We start from the raw sequence: 18,701 nt of genomic DNA, 5'->3' as shown, positions 1-18,701 counted from the left end.
CCTGACTTCCACCTCACTTTCTTAATGTGCATTGGATGTAGTTTTTATCTCTTGAAAAATGGACACATTTGAGGAGGATATCACAGTCTTCCCAAGGCAGCTGGAAAGGTGAAAGTCACAAGCTGTAAAACAGAGCACTTTTTCCCAGTTTCTCCTCTTGGGTTCGAGCTTAAGTCTCTTTAGAGCTTTTTCTAGCTTACTCCATTATGGTCAGGGTCTGGGCATGTTCTCCACCACACATACCCCCAGATCTGTATATGGGCAAGACACAGGAGTGGAATCAAGATTTAGATAATGATGGGGGTTTTTATGATTAGTTTTATGTTAGAGGTTATAAACTAGTGTTTTGTAAATTGTCTATCTCGGTTGATTTCATAACATCCTCTTCTCCATCATTAGCAACAAAGGAAAATAGTTTTGTTTTTCTGTCAGGAGGGGACTGATTTTTACAGCATGAAGAATAAAGATGAGAAAGATAGCAAACTTTAAATGATCTAATTTTGCAAGAAGGTAGATGCTCTTAATTATGCACGTAATCATGAGAGCAGTTAGAAATGTTGAAAATGTACTGTTTCCCCCTCCCTCATTTTTTAGTCAGTGTATTATGGGATTTTCTTGACAGGTAACAGCCATTGTTAAAGTTAAGTGATTTAAAGCAGGAAGTTTAAAATAAGTATTGAGCAAAATAATTATTCCTTAATAGATAACTGGATTTTCTTTAGTATAAAATTCTTGAGGTCTATTTCTGTATTTTTTTATTTATTTAAAGAGTACAATTAATATGTGCTTGTCCTTTTTTTTAAAAAATGTGCTTCCAGGGGCAGCTAGGTGGCACAGTGGATAGAGCACCAGCCCTGGATTCAAGAGGACCTGAGTTTAAACCTGGCCTCAGACATATAACATTTACTAGCTGTGTGCCCTTGGGCAAGTTACTTAACTCCATCACCTAACCAAAAAGCAAAAAAAAAAAATGTACTTTCATTTTTAAGGAGAAAGTTTAATTTAGTTTGTGTCAAAATATCAAATTGTATTTGGCTCATGTTACAGCAAGAAAGTTGAAGCCATTGACAGTGAGTTCCTTCCTTGACTTCCCTTCCAATCATGTACTTCAAATGCCCCAAATATCATCTTCCATTATATCCTCCTTCTGTTCTAGACTCAAAGGAAAAGGTGGTCCTTCTTGCCAAGACTAACCGCTATATTTTTGTCTTTGATCTGCTTTCTTCTTATCTCATTTGAGGGTTTTCCCCCTTTAATCAATCTATTAATAAGCATTCCCTCTATTTTTCAAATCATCAATACTCTTTATACATTAGCTCCCTTCCCTGTTGACCACAAATATGCCTAATTCTACTTCTTTCAAAAACTTACTTGACTTAGATGCCTTCTCAAGTTATCATCACACAACTTCCCTCTCTTTCACAGTAAAGTGTCTAAAAAAAGAAAAGAAAAAAGAATAAAAAATCAATCAACATTAATTGCCTAAATTTTCTCACTTCCCACTCACTTCTCAGCTCCTTACAAACTAGATTCTAAGACTACTTACTCAACTGAATCTGCTCTCTTTAAAGTTACCAATAATCTCTTTCTTGATTGCTAAATCTAATGGCCTTTCCTCAGACTTCATGCTTCTTGAAATCTCTGTCCCTTTTGACGTTGTTGGCCACTCTTTCTTCCTTAAATACCCTCTTCTTCCTTCTTCCTTATTTTGTACTCAGAATCTGTGACTTGCCCATAAATATATATCCAATCACAATCCAAACTCAGCCAAGTTGGGTTGATTCTACTTCTTCATTACTCACACCCATCCCCATCTCTCCACTTATATGGTCAGTAGCACTTAATTCAGATCCTCATCACCTCTCACCTGGATTACTGTAAGAGCATCCTGCCTCAAGTTTATCCTCACCTCAGTTAATCTTTCACACATCTACCAAAGTGATTTTCCTAAAACACAAGTTTGTTTTTGTTTTTGTTTTTTATCTCAATCCCCTTTTTGAAAAGTTCCAATAGCTCCCTTTTGCCTCTGGTATTTTTGCCAGCATTCAAAGTTTACAATCTGTCCCCAGCCTTTGCTTTCCAGACTTTTACAAACATTACTCCTTTTATACACTCTGTGTTCTAGCTAAATTGGCCTATTTGCTATTCTTCCTAAATGACAGTCCACCTTCTATCTCCATGCCTTTGTACAGGATGTACCTGACCTGTGTAGCAATGGGTGAATTATCCTACTGAGGCCATCCTAGGGATTGTGTGCCTAGAGTTCCCTTGGAAACTTGTGGGGACTCCAGGGAGACAGTGACTCAGCATTTGGGCACATTGAAGATGAAGAACTCCCTGACTGCTTCCAGCCATAAAGTAGGCATGCATGCATGCATTTCAGGTTGCATGATAAAAGGGTACAAGACATTGCAGACTACTTTAGGAGTAAAAAATTCCAATATCTAAGTTAGAGATAGAAAAAATTCTTGTCCTTGAATTTCACTCCAAGATGTAGGATTCATATTCTTTTATGTTTTTCTATCTTGGAGGCAGATGGAAATGTCCCAGAGATTATGCCTTAAAATTATCTGAGTCCTAAGTGTGAGAATTTCTACAGTTTTCTTTTTTAGAAATGAATAACTTGAATCCTCTGAATCATCAGTGCACTAGCAACAGGTCTCATTATTTTGGTCAAATAATACTGAACAGAGGTCCTCAGTTCTTATTCTAGTTCTAGTACCAACTAGCTCTGGGACTTTAGGCAAAATATTTTACATATGTGGGCCTCAGTTTCTTCACTTGTAAAATGTGGGGATTGGACTCTAGTCTAATTGATCTTTAAGGTCTCTTCTGCCTCTAGAATTCTTTGGTTCTGTTCTAGACTCTCTGAGACCGGCTGAGGAAAAGCAAAACAGAGAAGGGGTCAGGGACTGCAATAGAAAAATACCTTTTTTCTCCTAGGTCATTAATGTGTACCTGAACACCTCTTCCACCCAAAGGATGTTGATATTATTAATTCAACTCAATTTAACATCTATATGTTAAATGTAGGCAGCTAAATGATATAGTTGCTACAGTGCTGGACTCAGGAAGACCTGAATTTGAATCCTGCTATAGACAATTACTAGCTGTGTGACACTAGGCCAATCACTTAACTTCTTTGTACCTCAGTTTCCCCATCAGTAAAATGAGAGGACTCGATCTCTGCAATCCTTTCCACCTCTAAGTCTAAACTTTATCTCTTGAAAAATGGACATGTCTGAGGAGGACACCACAGTTCTCCCAAGGCAACTGGACAGGTGAAAGTCACAAGCTGTAAAAGAGAAGACCATTTTTCCAGTCTCCCTCCCTGGGTTTGAGCTCAAGTCTCTTTAGGCGTTAGCAGTAAATGTCCTTCTCTGAGAACTCCAGGGGGCAACTGTGACATTTCATGAGGAGATTCAGAGAAAAATCTTAACAGTATCCCTTGGCTGAGGTATCCAATGGAAGACTTGCCTGGCAAGTGGCTAGGAGTTTGAATGGTGGCTATTCATTGTAGGAAAAGTCAAATGGTAGGAGACTAATGTGGTGAGCTGAGAATGACTGCCCTATGCCTTTTTCCCTTTGAGACCAAAATTCTTGGGAGTAGGGGTGTCAACCTACTATCAATATGGTCTCTGGCTAAGCCTGTGAAAAATTGTGCACAAAAGACAGAGTAGGGGGAGTTAGAAAGTTCAAACCCTAATTGTGTTGTCTGTGGCTCATTTAAGCTTTGTTAGTTTTAACTTACTGCTTATATTTTAATTTCTCTTAGTAAAAATATTTTGATTTATAAGTGTATACATATCTTATACTTAAGAAGTACAAATGCTACAAACATACAAAAATGCTAAAAACTTACAAAAAGCTGTATCTGAAAGGTGAATTGGGTATGAGTGAGGCAGAGCTGTACAAGGTTGTCAGCCTCACTCTCTCCTCCAGAGTCATGAAAGTCCAGCGGGAGGACAAAGGTCAAGATGACTGGTGGCTGCCCAGAATATGGTGGGTGACCACACTCTGGTAAAACTCCTTTTTAAGCACCTACTATATGGTCATACCGGCCTACTTTCTGTTCTGAATACCTGCAATATACCACCTCCTCACCTCCAACTTGAAATCCTTGGTTTCTTTCACAACTCCTTATACATAAAAACTTTCCTAATCTCCCCAACTGCTAGTGTACTACCTCTCAAAATTACCTTATGTCCCAAAGTTTTGAACACAGTTTTGAAGTTAATAGCAGCTGCAAAATCTCTATGACTCTGCGGTCATTTGTTACCAGAGTTGACAGAGGACAGAAAGACAATGGAATCTGGTATTAGAGTTTGGAAAGGGACAAGCAGCAATTAAACAGGAGAGAAAGGGATTTGATGTGAACTTGAATGTGCTAAATGACCTAGCAATGATGCTAGGTTGTTAACTAGAGGTTCAAGATGAAGAAGAGATTAAAAAGTGAAGCTAAAGTAGAAACAATAAACTGAGAGTTCAGAGAAGAAAAGAATGATTAGAGTTGTAGTGCAAATGAAGACTAAGTTTAGGAGTGATGAGTCACAGGCAGAGATGGAATGATAGGAAGTTATGGTAAGACAGAGAAATTTTAGAGCTTTGGGTAATGGAGGTGGAACACTTCTGGGTGATGATGAGATCAAGAATATGGCCATCCAGGGAACCACTGAAGTACAGTGATGATGCAGATCATGGGAGTTGAAGAAGTTGATGAAATGAGAAGCAAGGATGTTTCAGGGGACATTAATATTTATAATGAAACCTCCAAGTAGGAGGGCAGGATGTGAAGTGGAAGGGAAAACAGTAAGCCAAGTACTGAGCCCTTTCAGGAAGGAGGGGGAATATCTAGAGGGACACTGGATAAGAGCCACTAGGATATGGGTGGAATGAGCCTTAAAGAAAGGAAGGTTGTGGAGTAATGGAGAGAATGGGTGGATATGTAAGTATCAGAGAGGAGCAAGGAGCATGTGTCCTATGATCCAGAAAGAATGTGCATCCAGTACTAGAAGGGGTTGCTAGGCCATTCATCATTTTTTAGGGTGAGCCAAGTTTCCATTGTTTCAAGAAAGTTGAAAGAGTGCAAGAGGAAGAGATTTGATATGAGAAGCAATTTGTTTATAAAGAATGGGGCTCCAGGAACCACAATGAAAGGGTTGGCAATGGTACTCTCAGGGAGGGAATTTTCTTTTTCTTGCTTCTTAATGCTTTTATTGTTCAGGTTAAGATGTGATGGAAAGATGGAGAACAGAGCCAGGCATCATCTGATTTCCTTGCTTTGATATTATTAAAATGGTTCCTTGTGAAAGAAATTAGGAAAGCAATTACAGATGAAACTTTTGGGAATAATTTTTCAACTTATATACACTTAGCAAAAAGTATTCCTATGGCACTTAATTCCAAGAAATGTTGCAGAAAACAAATTGATTCATCCTGTAATTCTGAGAACTTTGTCTCAAATATATATATTTTTCCCATTAGAATATTTTCTTTTAATTTATGGAATAAAACAGAAATTTCTATAACATAGTATAATAAAAAAATGGTCCCACACAAAACTGCAAACCTAATATGTACAACTTGCTATTCCTTTTAAGTATATGATAAAATTATTGTGTAAATTTCTTCTTCTTTCCTCTTTTTTTCCCAAAGGATTTTAAAAGTTTTATTCATGTTTCATTTTTACATTACATATAGTTTATGCCTACTTTGTGAAAGGTTTTATAACAAGAGTAAAACAGTAAAGTAAAATTAATAATACAGCGATGTTATCTGAAACTGCAATCAACACTTCTCATATTCCCCCATCACTATTTTTAAAAATTAAGAGAAATCTATTTTCTCACTCTTGTCATCCACTGCATTGGAGAAAACTTTTATTGTAACAAATATGTATAATAAAATTCTAATTCCCACAGTGGTTGGATAGAAAAATGTACGTCTCATTCTATATCCTAAGTTTTTCACATCTCTATAAAGGATAACGTTTCACCACCAGTCCTCTGGAATCACAGATAGTCATTTTATTGATCATAGTTCATTCAGCTTTCAAAGTTGCTTTTTTTTTTACCACGTTCTTATTGTATAAATTCTTTCCCTGGTTCTATTCAATTTGTTTTTAATCAGTTTTTAAGAATCTTCAAAATCGTTCATTTTTATAATATTAATTATAGGGAATAAACTTTTTCTGGTTCTGCTTCCTTCACTCTGAATTGGTTCAAGTCTTTCCATTTTTAAAAAATTTTTTATTAACGTTGTCTGTTTCTTACGTGACCATAGTAGCCCATGTATGGCCCCCTTTTACTTCCCCAAGAGCCATCCCATAAAACGAATAGTGGTTTGTTTGATTTTTAGAGAGGAAAAAAACCAGCATAACTGGTCAATAGATTGAGAAAGACCTAAGACAGGTGCAGTGCATAGCATCTGTGGATTTTCCTCTTTTTTTTTCTTCATTTCCACTCCTGCCCTAGAGATGGCTACCACTAGACACAAATGTGTGTGTGTGTGTGTGTATGTAAAATAATTATAGACATACTTCTATTTATCAGTCCTTTCTCTGTATGCAGATAGTGTCTTCCTTCATGTGTCCTTTGTAGTTACTTTAGGTATTTTAGGTATCTTAATACCAAAAATATTTTTATTGTTAATATTAAAATATTGATTTATTTAATTTTAAATTAATTGCATTTATTTTAATTAAATGTTAATTAATTTTACTTATTTGTTTAAATTGATTTAAATTTAATTAATTTTAATATTAATATTTTGATACTTAAATGTTGATACCTAAATTAAATTAGGTAAATTTAGGTATTAATGACTAAATCAGGAACCGAGAGTTCTGTTTTTTCAGGATTCCCATACAAACCACTACCCTCACATCATAACCCTTTTGAAACAGCTGAGTCACAAACATTATATGCATCTTGATAGGAAAAGTTAGTACTAAAGTACTCCAATAATAGGTAGGATATTTGTCATGCAGCAATGGGAAGAGATGTAGTTAGACAAGCCAAAAGGAAAATGACAGGAGATGTGTACTGTAGCATTCAGTCATTCACGGGAGATGAAAATCAGAAGGAGGCCCGCTACATTTAACTTTAGCTATAGGCAGGAGCAGCAAGACCTGTAAAGGTTACTACACATTCTAAAGGTTATTATATACTGATAATCTATCTTAAAGGTCGAGGTCCTTTTGATTGTGCATCTGGCAATGCCCCTCCCTTACTCTTTTCTGTCATGGAATCAAAGGACAAGGTCTTAAGAATGAGGAAATAAATAGGATGAGTGATACCTGAGGACCAAGGCAGCAAACAATATAATATCAGCTCTAGATAAAAGTTAGAAGATATATTTTTTTTCCTTTTTATTACTACAAACTTGACCAATATCAGTGCCTTGAAATACCATGATGACAGAAACAGAAACCAATCTTATTCCTTGTTTTTAGTTTTAGTTTTCATTCCCTGCCATTCAGTTCAATACAGGGTGATGGGCAAACCTGCCCTAACCTGTATTTAAGGGGAAGAGGAAAGTTGTTCAATTCAAGTGCCAGCAGTCTTAAAGTTCAGAGTGAGAAGTATTCCTATTCAGGCTTTAAAACGCATCATGATATCATTAGCCCAATGATATCTCTGCCTTCACCACTAATTCCTATCTTCATTTGTGTCTCATTTGACTACCCTAGTGAGTCTGGATGAGTCACTCTTCTCTGCCTAGGAAGGTGGCACTGGGTGCTCCTAGAGAATCAAAGTTCATATTGTTCCTGGCAGGGATAAATCAACCCAGCTCACTGCTGCAGAAAGAATCCCAGTGAAAAGAAGCCATGGATTCCAAGAAAGGTAACACACAACATCTCTTGTCTAGGGAGCAGCAAGGGAAGAACTTTGTGGCACTCTGTACTCATGTTCAATTTTTAAGTTTCATCTGGGGATATCTTGCTTAGGCATGTTTTTCTAGGTGTGTTGATGTTTATCATTATTGTAATTGACATTTATTATTCTCCAAACCAAACAAATCTGAGTTAACCCAACCAACAAATATCTGAATGCCTTCTTTGTACATGTTTTTATAGGAGGATAAAAAGAAATATAGACATGGCTCTACTCTTAATGAACTTAAAGGAGAGACAGAGAACATACACAAAAACCTCGGTGAGAATAAAAAATTTAAATAATAGCTCAAAACAATAATAGAAGATCTGTCATAAAATACATCAACTGCTTAATGACATATAGATAATTACTTTAAGTTTTCAGAGACTAGAGTGGTTAAGGAGGAAGGTGGAAATAAAGAACATGAGCTGTGCTTTAAGGAATAGGTAGAATTTGATTGGGGTGGGGGGAAAGGGCGTTCTCAGGAGAATTCAGTGGCAGAAGCTAAAGTGTAGCACGAAAGCACAGAATGCATTAGATGGATAGTAAATGAACTAGTCTGTAACTGGAATAAAGAGTTTGTATAGGGGAACAAAAAGACACACAGCTTAAACCAGGTTGATAATACATTATGGAGATCCTTAAATTCTAGGTTGTGTTTGGACTCTATTCTGTGGAGATTTTTTAATTCTATATTGTGTTTGGACTCTATTCTCTCAGTATTGGGAAGATTTGGAGAGTTTACGGCCAGGAAAATAAAGCAATCAATTGGAAATCTTGTTGGTAACTCCTGAAGTTATATTTGATGCTATCTCAGTATCATCATTATCTCTAACCTCTCCATTTTTATTCTGTGTATCTTTGTTTTTTAAATGTGTCTCCCATAAGCAACAGATTGTGTGGCTTTGTTTTCTTACTCTGTCGCTTTTTCTTTTTATTGGATTGCTTAATCCATCCACATTTAAAGTTATGAAAGTTAGGCTCATATTTCCTCTACTGGTCTCTACTGGAGTTTTCTAATGCAACCATCATACAAGATTGTATACACACATACACACACACACACGCACACATATTTTATAGGAGGTATATATTTATTATATCTCTGCTAGTGTTTGATTCTCCTTAAGGAAAGAGCTTATAACTTCTTTAAACTCTGTGCTTACACACACACACATACATATTTACATATACATATATATACACACACATACACATCCATACATATTCTCCAACCATCCCATTTAGAAAGATATCCTAAGGGGCAGCTATGGGGTGCAATAAATAGAGCATCAGCCCTGAAGTCAGGAGGACCTGAGTTCAAATCTGGCCTCAGACCAAACATTCGACACTTACTAGCTGTGTGACCCTGGGCAAGTCACTTAACCCCAATTGCCTAAAAAAAAAAAATTGTATAGGGGCAGCTAGGTGGTGCAGTGGATAGAGCACCAGCCCGGGATTCAGGAGGACCTGAGTTTCCTGGATGACTGCAAGCTCCTTAAGGAAAAGGATTATGACTTCTTTTCATGTTATGTCTCCCCTGGCACCTAGCACATGGCTCTACATTGTACTTGAAGATGTCTAACGACTGACTGAGGCCGCGTGGTAAAATGGGAAAAACAAGCCTGCTGAATTCAAAAGGCCTAGATTCAAATCACATTTCTGATACGTACAAGCTATCTGAAGTCAGCTGTGTCTCTTAATGTCCTTGGGCCTCAGTCTCATCATTTGTAAAATGAAGTCATAGGAATAGATGGCCTGTGAAATCAGTCCTTTCCAGCCTAGATCTATGATCTTGTGACTAATTAAAAGAAAGAAACAGGAAGTAAGGAGACCAGTTAGGAGGCTGAGTTCAAACTTGGGGATCTTACATTCTAGTTAGTAAGACATACATGAAATGATTAAATAATAATACAAACAGCATATAATTGCTACATAAGTGACATTCTTTGTACTCTGAGGTTTTAGCAAAGAACTAGGTGGATTCATTCATACTTATGTGGACCTATATTCCAAGGTCAATCTGAATAAGGTGAGTAGTGAAGGTCAGAGATTAAGGAATTTTTGTTTCCATACCAAATGGAAAAGCAATTTGGAAAAGTGTCTTCTTGATGTAACCCAAAAAAAAATAAAAAAATAAAAACAACTCTTTTTGCAAAATATATTTATATATCTAGGCCCAAGGTTGTAACAGTTTAGGTGTTTTGAAGACCATAAATCTCAAGAGTTAATCTTCCAGGGACTTAAGCTTAACTTATAGAGAGAGGGTTGGAGTCATGGAAACATGGCATCTGGTCTCTGCTTTGTCACCAACTACTTCTGTAAAATTGGGAAAATAATTAAACTTCTCTGAGCCTCAGTTTCCCTCATCTGTCAAATAAGGATATTAGGTTGTACAATCACTGAATTACTTTCCAGCTCTAAAATTCCATAGCTTTAAAACTAAGATAGTGGAAAGGGGTGGATTTAAATGGCTATTTTGAAAGAAGAATTGAAAACACTTTGTGACAACACAAAGCAATTGATTGCTTTGGAGCATGAAGCTGATACTTTATTGAGGGTCTAGACTTTGCACCCTGCACAGGTAAGGCATATAGGTTCTACAGTTTATTGTTTTGCCTGGTCTTTTTTTTTTTTGACTGAATGTGGAATTTCTTATGAGAACATCTTCCAAGTGTCTGGCATTTTTGAAGAAAATAAATTCCTTTATTATCACTTTAGGAGGTTCATCCCATTGTCATCCTTTGTATGCCAGGCATTTTGAGACTCAGATAAGAACTAAATATCTTCTGAAGTGAAAGAGAGTTCTGTGTGGAAGTTGAGTTCCCAGGAGTACACTATAATCATGTTCACAGAAACACATAAGATAATCATATTAAATAGCATGAATAATACATTATAATGAGCTAATTTTTCTAAACACTTTTCTAAACATTTATCAGATTTTGTCTTCATGAAAAACCTGTGAGAAAGCTAAGGCAGATATCATTGTTATTTTAAAGATAGGAATATTAAGACGTAGAAGGGTTAAGGGTCTTTCCCAAAAGGCATCACAGGCATCTAAAGATCAACCAGAACTAGAAAACAGATCTTCTGACACCCCCCCACCCAAGCCTGCCCCAGCCCAAGATTCTTTGCACTAGACTTTCTATTTCTAATCTTTTTAATACTTTGAAGTGATGCTTTATGATATTTTGTGATGCCATTATGATCCTAAGGCAAAGACAGAGAAAAACAGAGAGGGAAAAAAAGCAAAAGACAAAGAACAAAGACAGAAAGAATGGTAAAAAGAAAAGAAAACAATGCTTTTAGAATAGTATGAAGGGCAGTAAATTACCAAAAAATTGCTCCAGATATCAGTGAGTGGCACTCATGCCTGGGTTTATATGCCCCTGCCAGAGCCATTACGAGTCCTTTGGACACCTAAGACAAACGGAATGAAACATACCCTTAAAACAGAGCTTTACAAATTGATACATTTTCTTGTTTTTACATCAGATTCATTTCCAAGTATGTGCCTCCTCATTCCCTAACCAAAAAGTCTCCCACTGTAACAGAGATTCAAAAAAAAAAGAAACAGTTTAACAAAACCAGGTAACACATCAGCCATTATATTCAATATTCCACATCCACGGTTTCCCACCTAAGCAATGAAATGAGACAGGTGCACTTTCTCAACTCTTCTCTGAGTCCAGGCTTTGTTATTACCATCGTATGACTTTTAGTTTCATTTTATTGTTCTTTCTGCTTATGTCATTATAATCCTTATGTATATTACCTTTCCTGGTCCTTTACTCAGCATCAGTTCATTCAAGTGTTCCTTTATCAAATCAATTTGAAAAGATGAAATCAATTGATGTAGGTGGGGGTGAGCTTGGTATACCACAAAACCGCTGCTGGGGGGTTTGCCATCCAATATAGAATTCTGGAGGATCAAGGCCAGGGGTGCGGCCACAAGGGAAGAAAGCATATCATCTGGTGGTTTCTAGTTACTCATTCTGCTGATCTCAGTTGTTCATATCCTGCTAAAGGAGCATAAGCCCTTTCAGCACCCTCTAAATGTCAGTGCCCTGTCCTGGTGATGCTTCTGATCCTTACATTAGATAAAAGTTGGTAAAGCACCTCCCCAGAATATCAGATGCAAGATTATTAATAAAATCATTAATAATTAAAATTTGTTAATAAAATCTTGACAAATGAAAACAAGCAGGGGAATGGCAAGTTGGTTAGTACATATGTGTATGTTCAAACTCCATTTTATGATATCAATGATATTAGTGATGAATGACACAAAGAATCTTATAATAAGAATCTTATCAACAAAGAATATTCTTCTCCCTAATGTGCCAGGTAACACTCTATCTTTTTGCCAACAGGTCCTTCAATGGGAGATGCCACTCTAAGGTGAGGACAATAATATTCTAATTCAGTTCCTATAAGGGCTAAAGGATATTTCAGTGCCACAAAAGTCAAAAGCCTTTCCAAAGTCTTTCCCACCTCTGTCATCCTCCTTTCTCCATTCATTGTCTCCTCTCTCACACCACTGAATCATTTTCTTCACTATCTACATCTGTTTCAATGCTCCTTAGTTTCTGTTTAAACAATAAATTCTTCATCTACTTTACTATCTCTCTCTTACTCTAGTTCTTGTTTTCACAGTAAATCTACCATTTCAGAATCAATTTTGAAATGTCTTAGAATGTCAGATTCTAAGATGTCAGATAGCCTAAGATGTCAGAATCACAGAGAAGCCACATCTAAAAGAAGTATTATCTGATGATGAGTAAAGCAAATTATCTATTTCAGGAATGAGAGAAGTAAAAACTATTGGGACACAGCAAGACCATTCCCTGATTACATTGTATGCTAGTTGGAACTATCTTGACTCTTCCTTGAATTGTAACTTTAGATATACTGGGGGTGTTAAAGCTCAAATTGCTACAAAGAGAAAATTGCCTTCCAGTTTTAGAAGGACTTTGTTTAAACAAAGTTGTAATGTGGAGGAATCATAAGACCATTCTTTCACTCTCTTCAGAACCTGTTAGAATCTGATACCTAATCTGGGGCTTCACAACCTGAAAAGGCATGAAGAGGATCAACTGGGTAGTAATGGAAATGATTAGAGTTGGGACCACGTAGAAGAGATAGCTAAGATATCTGAGTTCAAACAAATAAAACGTTTGTAAGGCGCTATGTGTTCACATTTGTCCCACAATGGTTGGGGTTGAGAGAGAGCCATGTTCCCTGCAGGAAATTTTCTTTGGGCTACACTTTCCGGACATCTGTGTGGGCTCCACAACGTAGTGACATCACCCACTATGTACTCTGATTACTCAAGGATGATTACAGAGTTTGCAGTTTAAAATACCTAGGAAGTCTCATAAGGGAAGTTGTTGCAGGGACACTAGAGGGGGCTTCACAGGAATTAACAGAAGTGGCTAACGTGCCAAGAGAGATCAGCACATCTCAGACTTGTAGCACTGAGAGACTGGTAATGACCGAGATCAGCTGCAATCTCTATAACGTTCTCTAAATGCTGTGCCTTGATTTCTACTGTATTGTGTTTTCCTAGCACCTTTCCTTGAGTGGACTGACTTGTCCCTATTCCTCTCCACTGGGGAGACAGGTCAATTGGGAATAGATAACCATTAAAGGAAACCAGAGCAATCACTGTTGGCTGCTTTTCTGCAGAAGATGCAATTCAAGATACAACTCCCTTTCTCAATTACTAGTCTCTGGTGAGCTGGGAACTCATGTTCTGACAGTACTTGGAGCAAAGAAATTTTTATTCTCTGAAAGAAACTTTCTTTGGACTACATATCTCAGAAACTTATGTGTGGACACCTTAGCATAGTGACATCAGTCAGCATGTGTTCAGATTGGATATGCATGCATATTTTAAAAGTCTGTGGAATATTATGAGGGAGGTTGTCATGTAGATCATGCTGGGACTGGTGAGGGTGACAGAAGTGACTGCTATGCTGACTGGTCAGTGCATTTTAGGTAGCAGCTGCTGCACCCTCTCTCGCAAAAAAAAAAAAGTCAACAATTATCTCTATAGTGTTCTCTTGTTGCCATATTGAGAAGCCATCTGACTCCCAACAAACTCTTTTCTCTTCCCCAGCTTTCTTGTGAAAAGGTACTATAAGACTTCAACACAAAAGTTTGGGGCTTCTTGGCACAGATATTGCTATAGAGATTGCTATTGACTTCTCTTGGGCAAAAGTTGCAATCTATTGTTGGTTGACATCTCTTGGCACCACAGTATGGGGTGTTCTCACCTCTTGGAGCTGCACGCGCTTCTGCTATCTATATTTATCCTGGCATGATCCAGATGTAGCTGAGATTTTTCTCGTTCCTCTTATCTCTTCACAATCAACTTGCTCACAAGTCTCACCAGTTGTTTGTTGTGTTTTTTAAAAAAAAACTGTGTGCCCTGGACTGGCTCTGAGCAGAGCTGGAAGCCACAACTAGATTCAATCAGAGTCCGTGTAATAGTATCATACTGTGAAAACCATTTTTCTAATGAGCGAGGATCTCTTGGCACCAAGCTTTCCAGAAACCTGACATTCTTTCATGGACACCTCTCCCTAACCCATCTACTGTTCTATGAAGAATATTGACTAACTGTTTACTAATACCATAATGAAAACCTGCTTATTCTATTGTTTATGAAAACAAAATACATGCAGATTTCCTTGAAATAGTTTTAATTCAGAATTGATAAGAGGAAAGGAGGACAAAAAACCCTAGTGTCTTTTCAAAGATTCCATGCCACCATGAGGCTGTTTCCTTTGTTTCAGGAGGAGGATCAAACCGTGGGAATTTGAGGCCTTCTTTAACCCTCAAGAACTGCGTAAGGAGACCTGTCTACTCTATGAAATCAAGTGGGGCACAAGTCACAATATCTGGCGAAACTCAAATCAAAACACATCTCAACATGCTGAAATCAACTTCATGGAAAAATTCACTTCAGAAAGACATTTTAAACCATCTGTTAAATGCTCCATTACTTGGTTCCTCTCCTGGAGCCCCTGTTGGAGATGTTCCAAGGCCATTAGAGAGTTTCTGAATCAATACCCCAACGTGACCCTGGTCATTTTTGTATCTCGGCTTTACTGGCACATGGATCAACGACATCGTCAAGAACTCAAGGACCTTGTCTCCTCTGGTGCGACTATCCAGATTATGAGCTACTCAGGTATAAAGACCACGATCCTGAAGGGGAATTGAAGGTGAACATTTCTAGGAAAAGAAGGAAGGGGTGCCAGAGAGTCTCTATTTTAGAGGAGTAATCGTGAGATAATTGTATTTGATCTACTTTGCTATCCTTGGGTGTTGGCATGACTAGCCCTTTGCCAATTTACAAAAGAATTGTATTTCAAAATTACAGTTACAAGCAGGGATGTGCTGGAGATAGCTCAAACCAGCTCACAACAACTGATAAATTTCCGAGTGTTAGCATTTTCACCTCAGAAGTCCACCACAAATCAGGTCTTGATTTATTTTGTTTATTTTCTAGACATAAGAAAGGAATGGAGATAATCTCCAAAATGTAGGTGAAACTGAAAAGTATGCCATGCATACAACTCCTCCTCCCCGCCTAGAGCTGATTGTTAAACATTTACCACATACCCCTGCTTGTAAATCAGTTATCGAGAAATTAGATTGCGTTTTCCCCCACAGAAACAATGTTACAAATGGTTAAATTCCTATGCAAGACCACAATCTCTATACATTCTAGGTGCTTGCTAAGATCCTTATCTTTAGAAATCAGGGGCAGAGTTAAAAATCAGGAGCTGAGGCCAAGCCTCTGATAATCTTTTCAGTCTTAGGTGGCTATAATGAACTTCAAAATGTAAGTCACCCCCAGCCTTCTAATGGAATTAAGACACTTTAGGTATCACAGGCACTGTGGCGGAAGGAATTGGCTGTCCCAACCCTTCAGGGAAAAAAAATGAACACAAGGAAGTACCAGACTGCTATACCTCAAGGAAGTAATGTGGTGGCACCAGGATTGTATCTCACATCTTGCCTTTTTCTGTTGTAGTCTTGGTATCACTCTTTCAGTCAATATAAAGAAGGGACTGCAATAATTCAGGGAATACTGCTCCAGAGCTGTTGGGGGAGGAATCACACTTCTAGGTCTATCATGGCCACCTAAAAAAGATAAAAGTCCTCCTTAACTGGGATCCAACTTTGGTTTCAATCTTGTTTTTATCTTTCAGGGATAGCTATAATAGCAAACTCCTATAATATTGTGGTCCTTACATCACTAAACCAAGATTTCTATTTCCTCAGAGTACCATCACTGTTGGAGAAATTTTGTTGACTATCCACCTGGGGAAGAAGATCACTGGCCCAAATACCCCACTCTTTGGATTATGTTATATGTCCTGGAACTCCACTGCATAATTTTAGTGAGTTGTCCTGGGTAGACAGGGGGGTGAAATGTAGAAAGAACCAACCCTATTTCTCACCTCCTTTCTGAGGCTTTCGGTGTCATGATATCCAGCATTTCACTTGCCTCAGTTCCAGGGTCAGACTAGTCCAGTTATTTAATGTGCTCACCTGTCTTGGGAGGTGGGAACAAGACAACCTCTTGTAGGGAATAATTGGACAGAGGAAGCAGAAGAGACTGTACAAGTGAGTACTTCACCCCTTTCTACAGTAAAGAAATCAGGTTCTGGAATCATTTTTACCTCTGACATTTAATCTTCTCTGTGTGTTTCTCCGTGTATGTGTGTGTGTGTGTGTGTGTGCATGTGTAATTTGTTAGACCAATTACAGATAACAGTTCAAATGCTCATTTAACAATTAATACAAATTGACAATTAAAAGTCCAACATTAAATGATAATCAAAATGTCAAAAATGAAACAAGAATAGAAACAATGATGACATGAGCCTAATTTCCTGTTTATTTTCTTTTGCTGTGTCAGGGGCTTCCACCTTGTTTAAAGATTTCAGTGCGTCATTCCGACCAGCTTGTGCTCTTCAGCCTTGACTTGCGAGATTGCCATTATCAAAGGATTCCATATCATGTTCTTGCAGCCACAGGGATAGTCCGGCCATTTGTGATCTGGAGATGAATAAAATGTTTCTTTCTTTTGTGTTCTTATCTCAGACTATAGCATTGATGATCTACTAACTTAGTACTAACTATAGTACAGACTGTAGTATTGATGATACTACTAACTGGACTTGACAAAGAATTGGGAAATGAGAACATACAAAAAACATAGCAAACCTTAATATCATAGATTTTCCCCCACAGGCAGTTTGGGATCCATTTCTTAGACAAATAATAACATCTAAAGCCTTCTGGGGACAACTTTAAGGAGAAGTTACAAAAAGCTCATTGATATTCTCATTATTTGCTTTTTAATTTAATGCAACTTAATGAGCATTTATTAAATACTTGCTATGTTCAAAGTCTAGGGGTACCAAGAAAATATATATATATATATATATATAAAATATTCCCTAAGGGCAGCTAGGTGCCACAGTAGATAGAATTCTGGCCTTGGAGTCATAAGAACCTGAGTTCAGACCTGGCCTCAGACACTTGATGCTTGCTAGCTGTGTGCCCCTGGGCAAGTCACTTAACCCTCATTGCCTCACCAAAAGCAAAAAAAAAAATACTCCTTACCCTCAAGGATTTAATACTAATGGAAAATATGAGTATAACACCTCTGCAGACATCTCTTTTGGAGCATGCTCAGCTGGCATCCCAGGCAAACATATGGAACCTTAGAATAAACCTATTATTAGTCACATATGATGGAGGTGTTCTCCCTCCCCCCCACTACCACACCTCAGAGAATGTGTAGATATCAGAGGACATCTATAGATGGCAAATAGATGTGCTCTGACTTCCTCTGATATCTCTAATATATAACCTCTTGACCATGGTCACTTTGGGGTTCTTCTAATTGGCTGTTGAGCCAGAACTTTATGAAATAGAGTTGATTACTGATCCTTTTTTTTTTGGCTAGGCAATGGAGTTAAGTGACTTGCCCAGGGTCACACAGCTAGTGAGTGTTACGTGTCTGAGGCTGGATTTGAACTCAGGTCCTCCTGAATCCAGGGCCAGTGCTCTATCCACTGTGCCACCTAGCTGGCCCCTGATCACTGATCCTTAGGGCTGATCACAGTTCCTTAGGTCTTCTTTTCCTCCCAGTTTCAAAATGCAAAGACAATCCATTGAGCTATCCAGAGGATTGGGTGTGGGATGCACTTTCCGTCATCTAGCCATAAACCATGAGTGCATGGTTTCCTAGACAAAGAGCACCCCATGCCTAGAATCTCTCCCTTCTCATCTCCATCTCCTTACTTCCCTGGATTCCTTCAGGTCTCAGCTAAAGTCTTACCTTCTTCAAGAAACCATTCCCAGTCCCTAATTCAAAGGTTTTCCCTCTGAGGTTACCCCTAGTTTATCCTGTTTATATATTATTTGTACAAAGTTGTTCACATGTTGTGTCTCCTATTGGACTGTGAGAGAAGGCATTGTTTCTTTCTTTCTTTCTTTCTTTTTTCTTTCTTTCTTTCTTTCTTTTTTTTTTTTTGGTAATTCCAGTGCTTAGCACAATGCCTAATATATAATGGAGACTTAATAAATGTTAGTTGACTGACTATTTATTCATATTGACCTTGAAGTGCATGAAAATCCCAAGATTTTTTTGAACCAATTTAGATATAGACAGGCCTCCCCTAACCCCATCTTGTGTTCGAGAATTTTGGGTTTTTGAAGTTAAAGATTTTAAATTTATTCCTTTTAAATTTCTTCAGAATTATGGGAAAATGATGATATATTAGGATCTGG

At 37.7% G+C, this 18,701-nt stretch overlaps 1 protein-coding gene across 1 annotated transcript; it reads left to right on the top strand.

Annotated features, from left to right (window-relative positions):
• Positions 1-4,685: 4,685 nt before the first annotated feature.
• On the top strand, positions 4,686-16,968 carry APOBEC1 (apolipoprotein B mRNA editing enzyme catalytic subunit 1). Its single transcript, XM_078150062.1, has 4 exons — positions 4,686-4,774; positions 14,681-15,078; positions 16,179-16,297; positions 16,819-16,968. Exons 1-4 carry the CDS (start codon positions 4,686-4,688, stop codon positions 16,966-16,968), a joined length of 756 nt encoding a protein of 251 aa, XP_078006188.1.
• Positions 16,969-18,701: the final 1,733 nt, after the last annotated feature.

This window comes from Phascolarctos cinereus, unplaced genomic scaffold, assembly GCF_003287225.1.
Source record: "Phascolarctos cinereus isolate Bilbo 61053 unplaced genomic scaffold, phaCin_HiC Scaffold_1;HRSCAF=81, whole genome shotgun sequence".
NCBI lineage: Eukaryota > Metazoa > Chordata > Mammalia > Diprotodontia > Phascolarctidae > Phascolarctos > Phascolarctos cinereus.
Note: the sequence above shows the minus strand (reverse complement) of the source record. Positions and strands in the feature narration are given on the sequence as shown.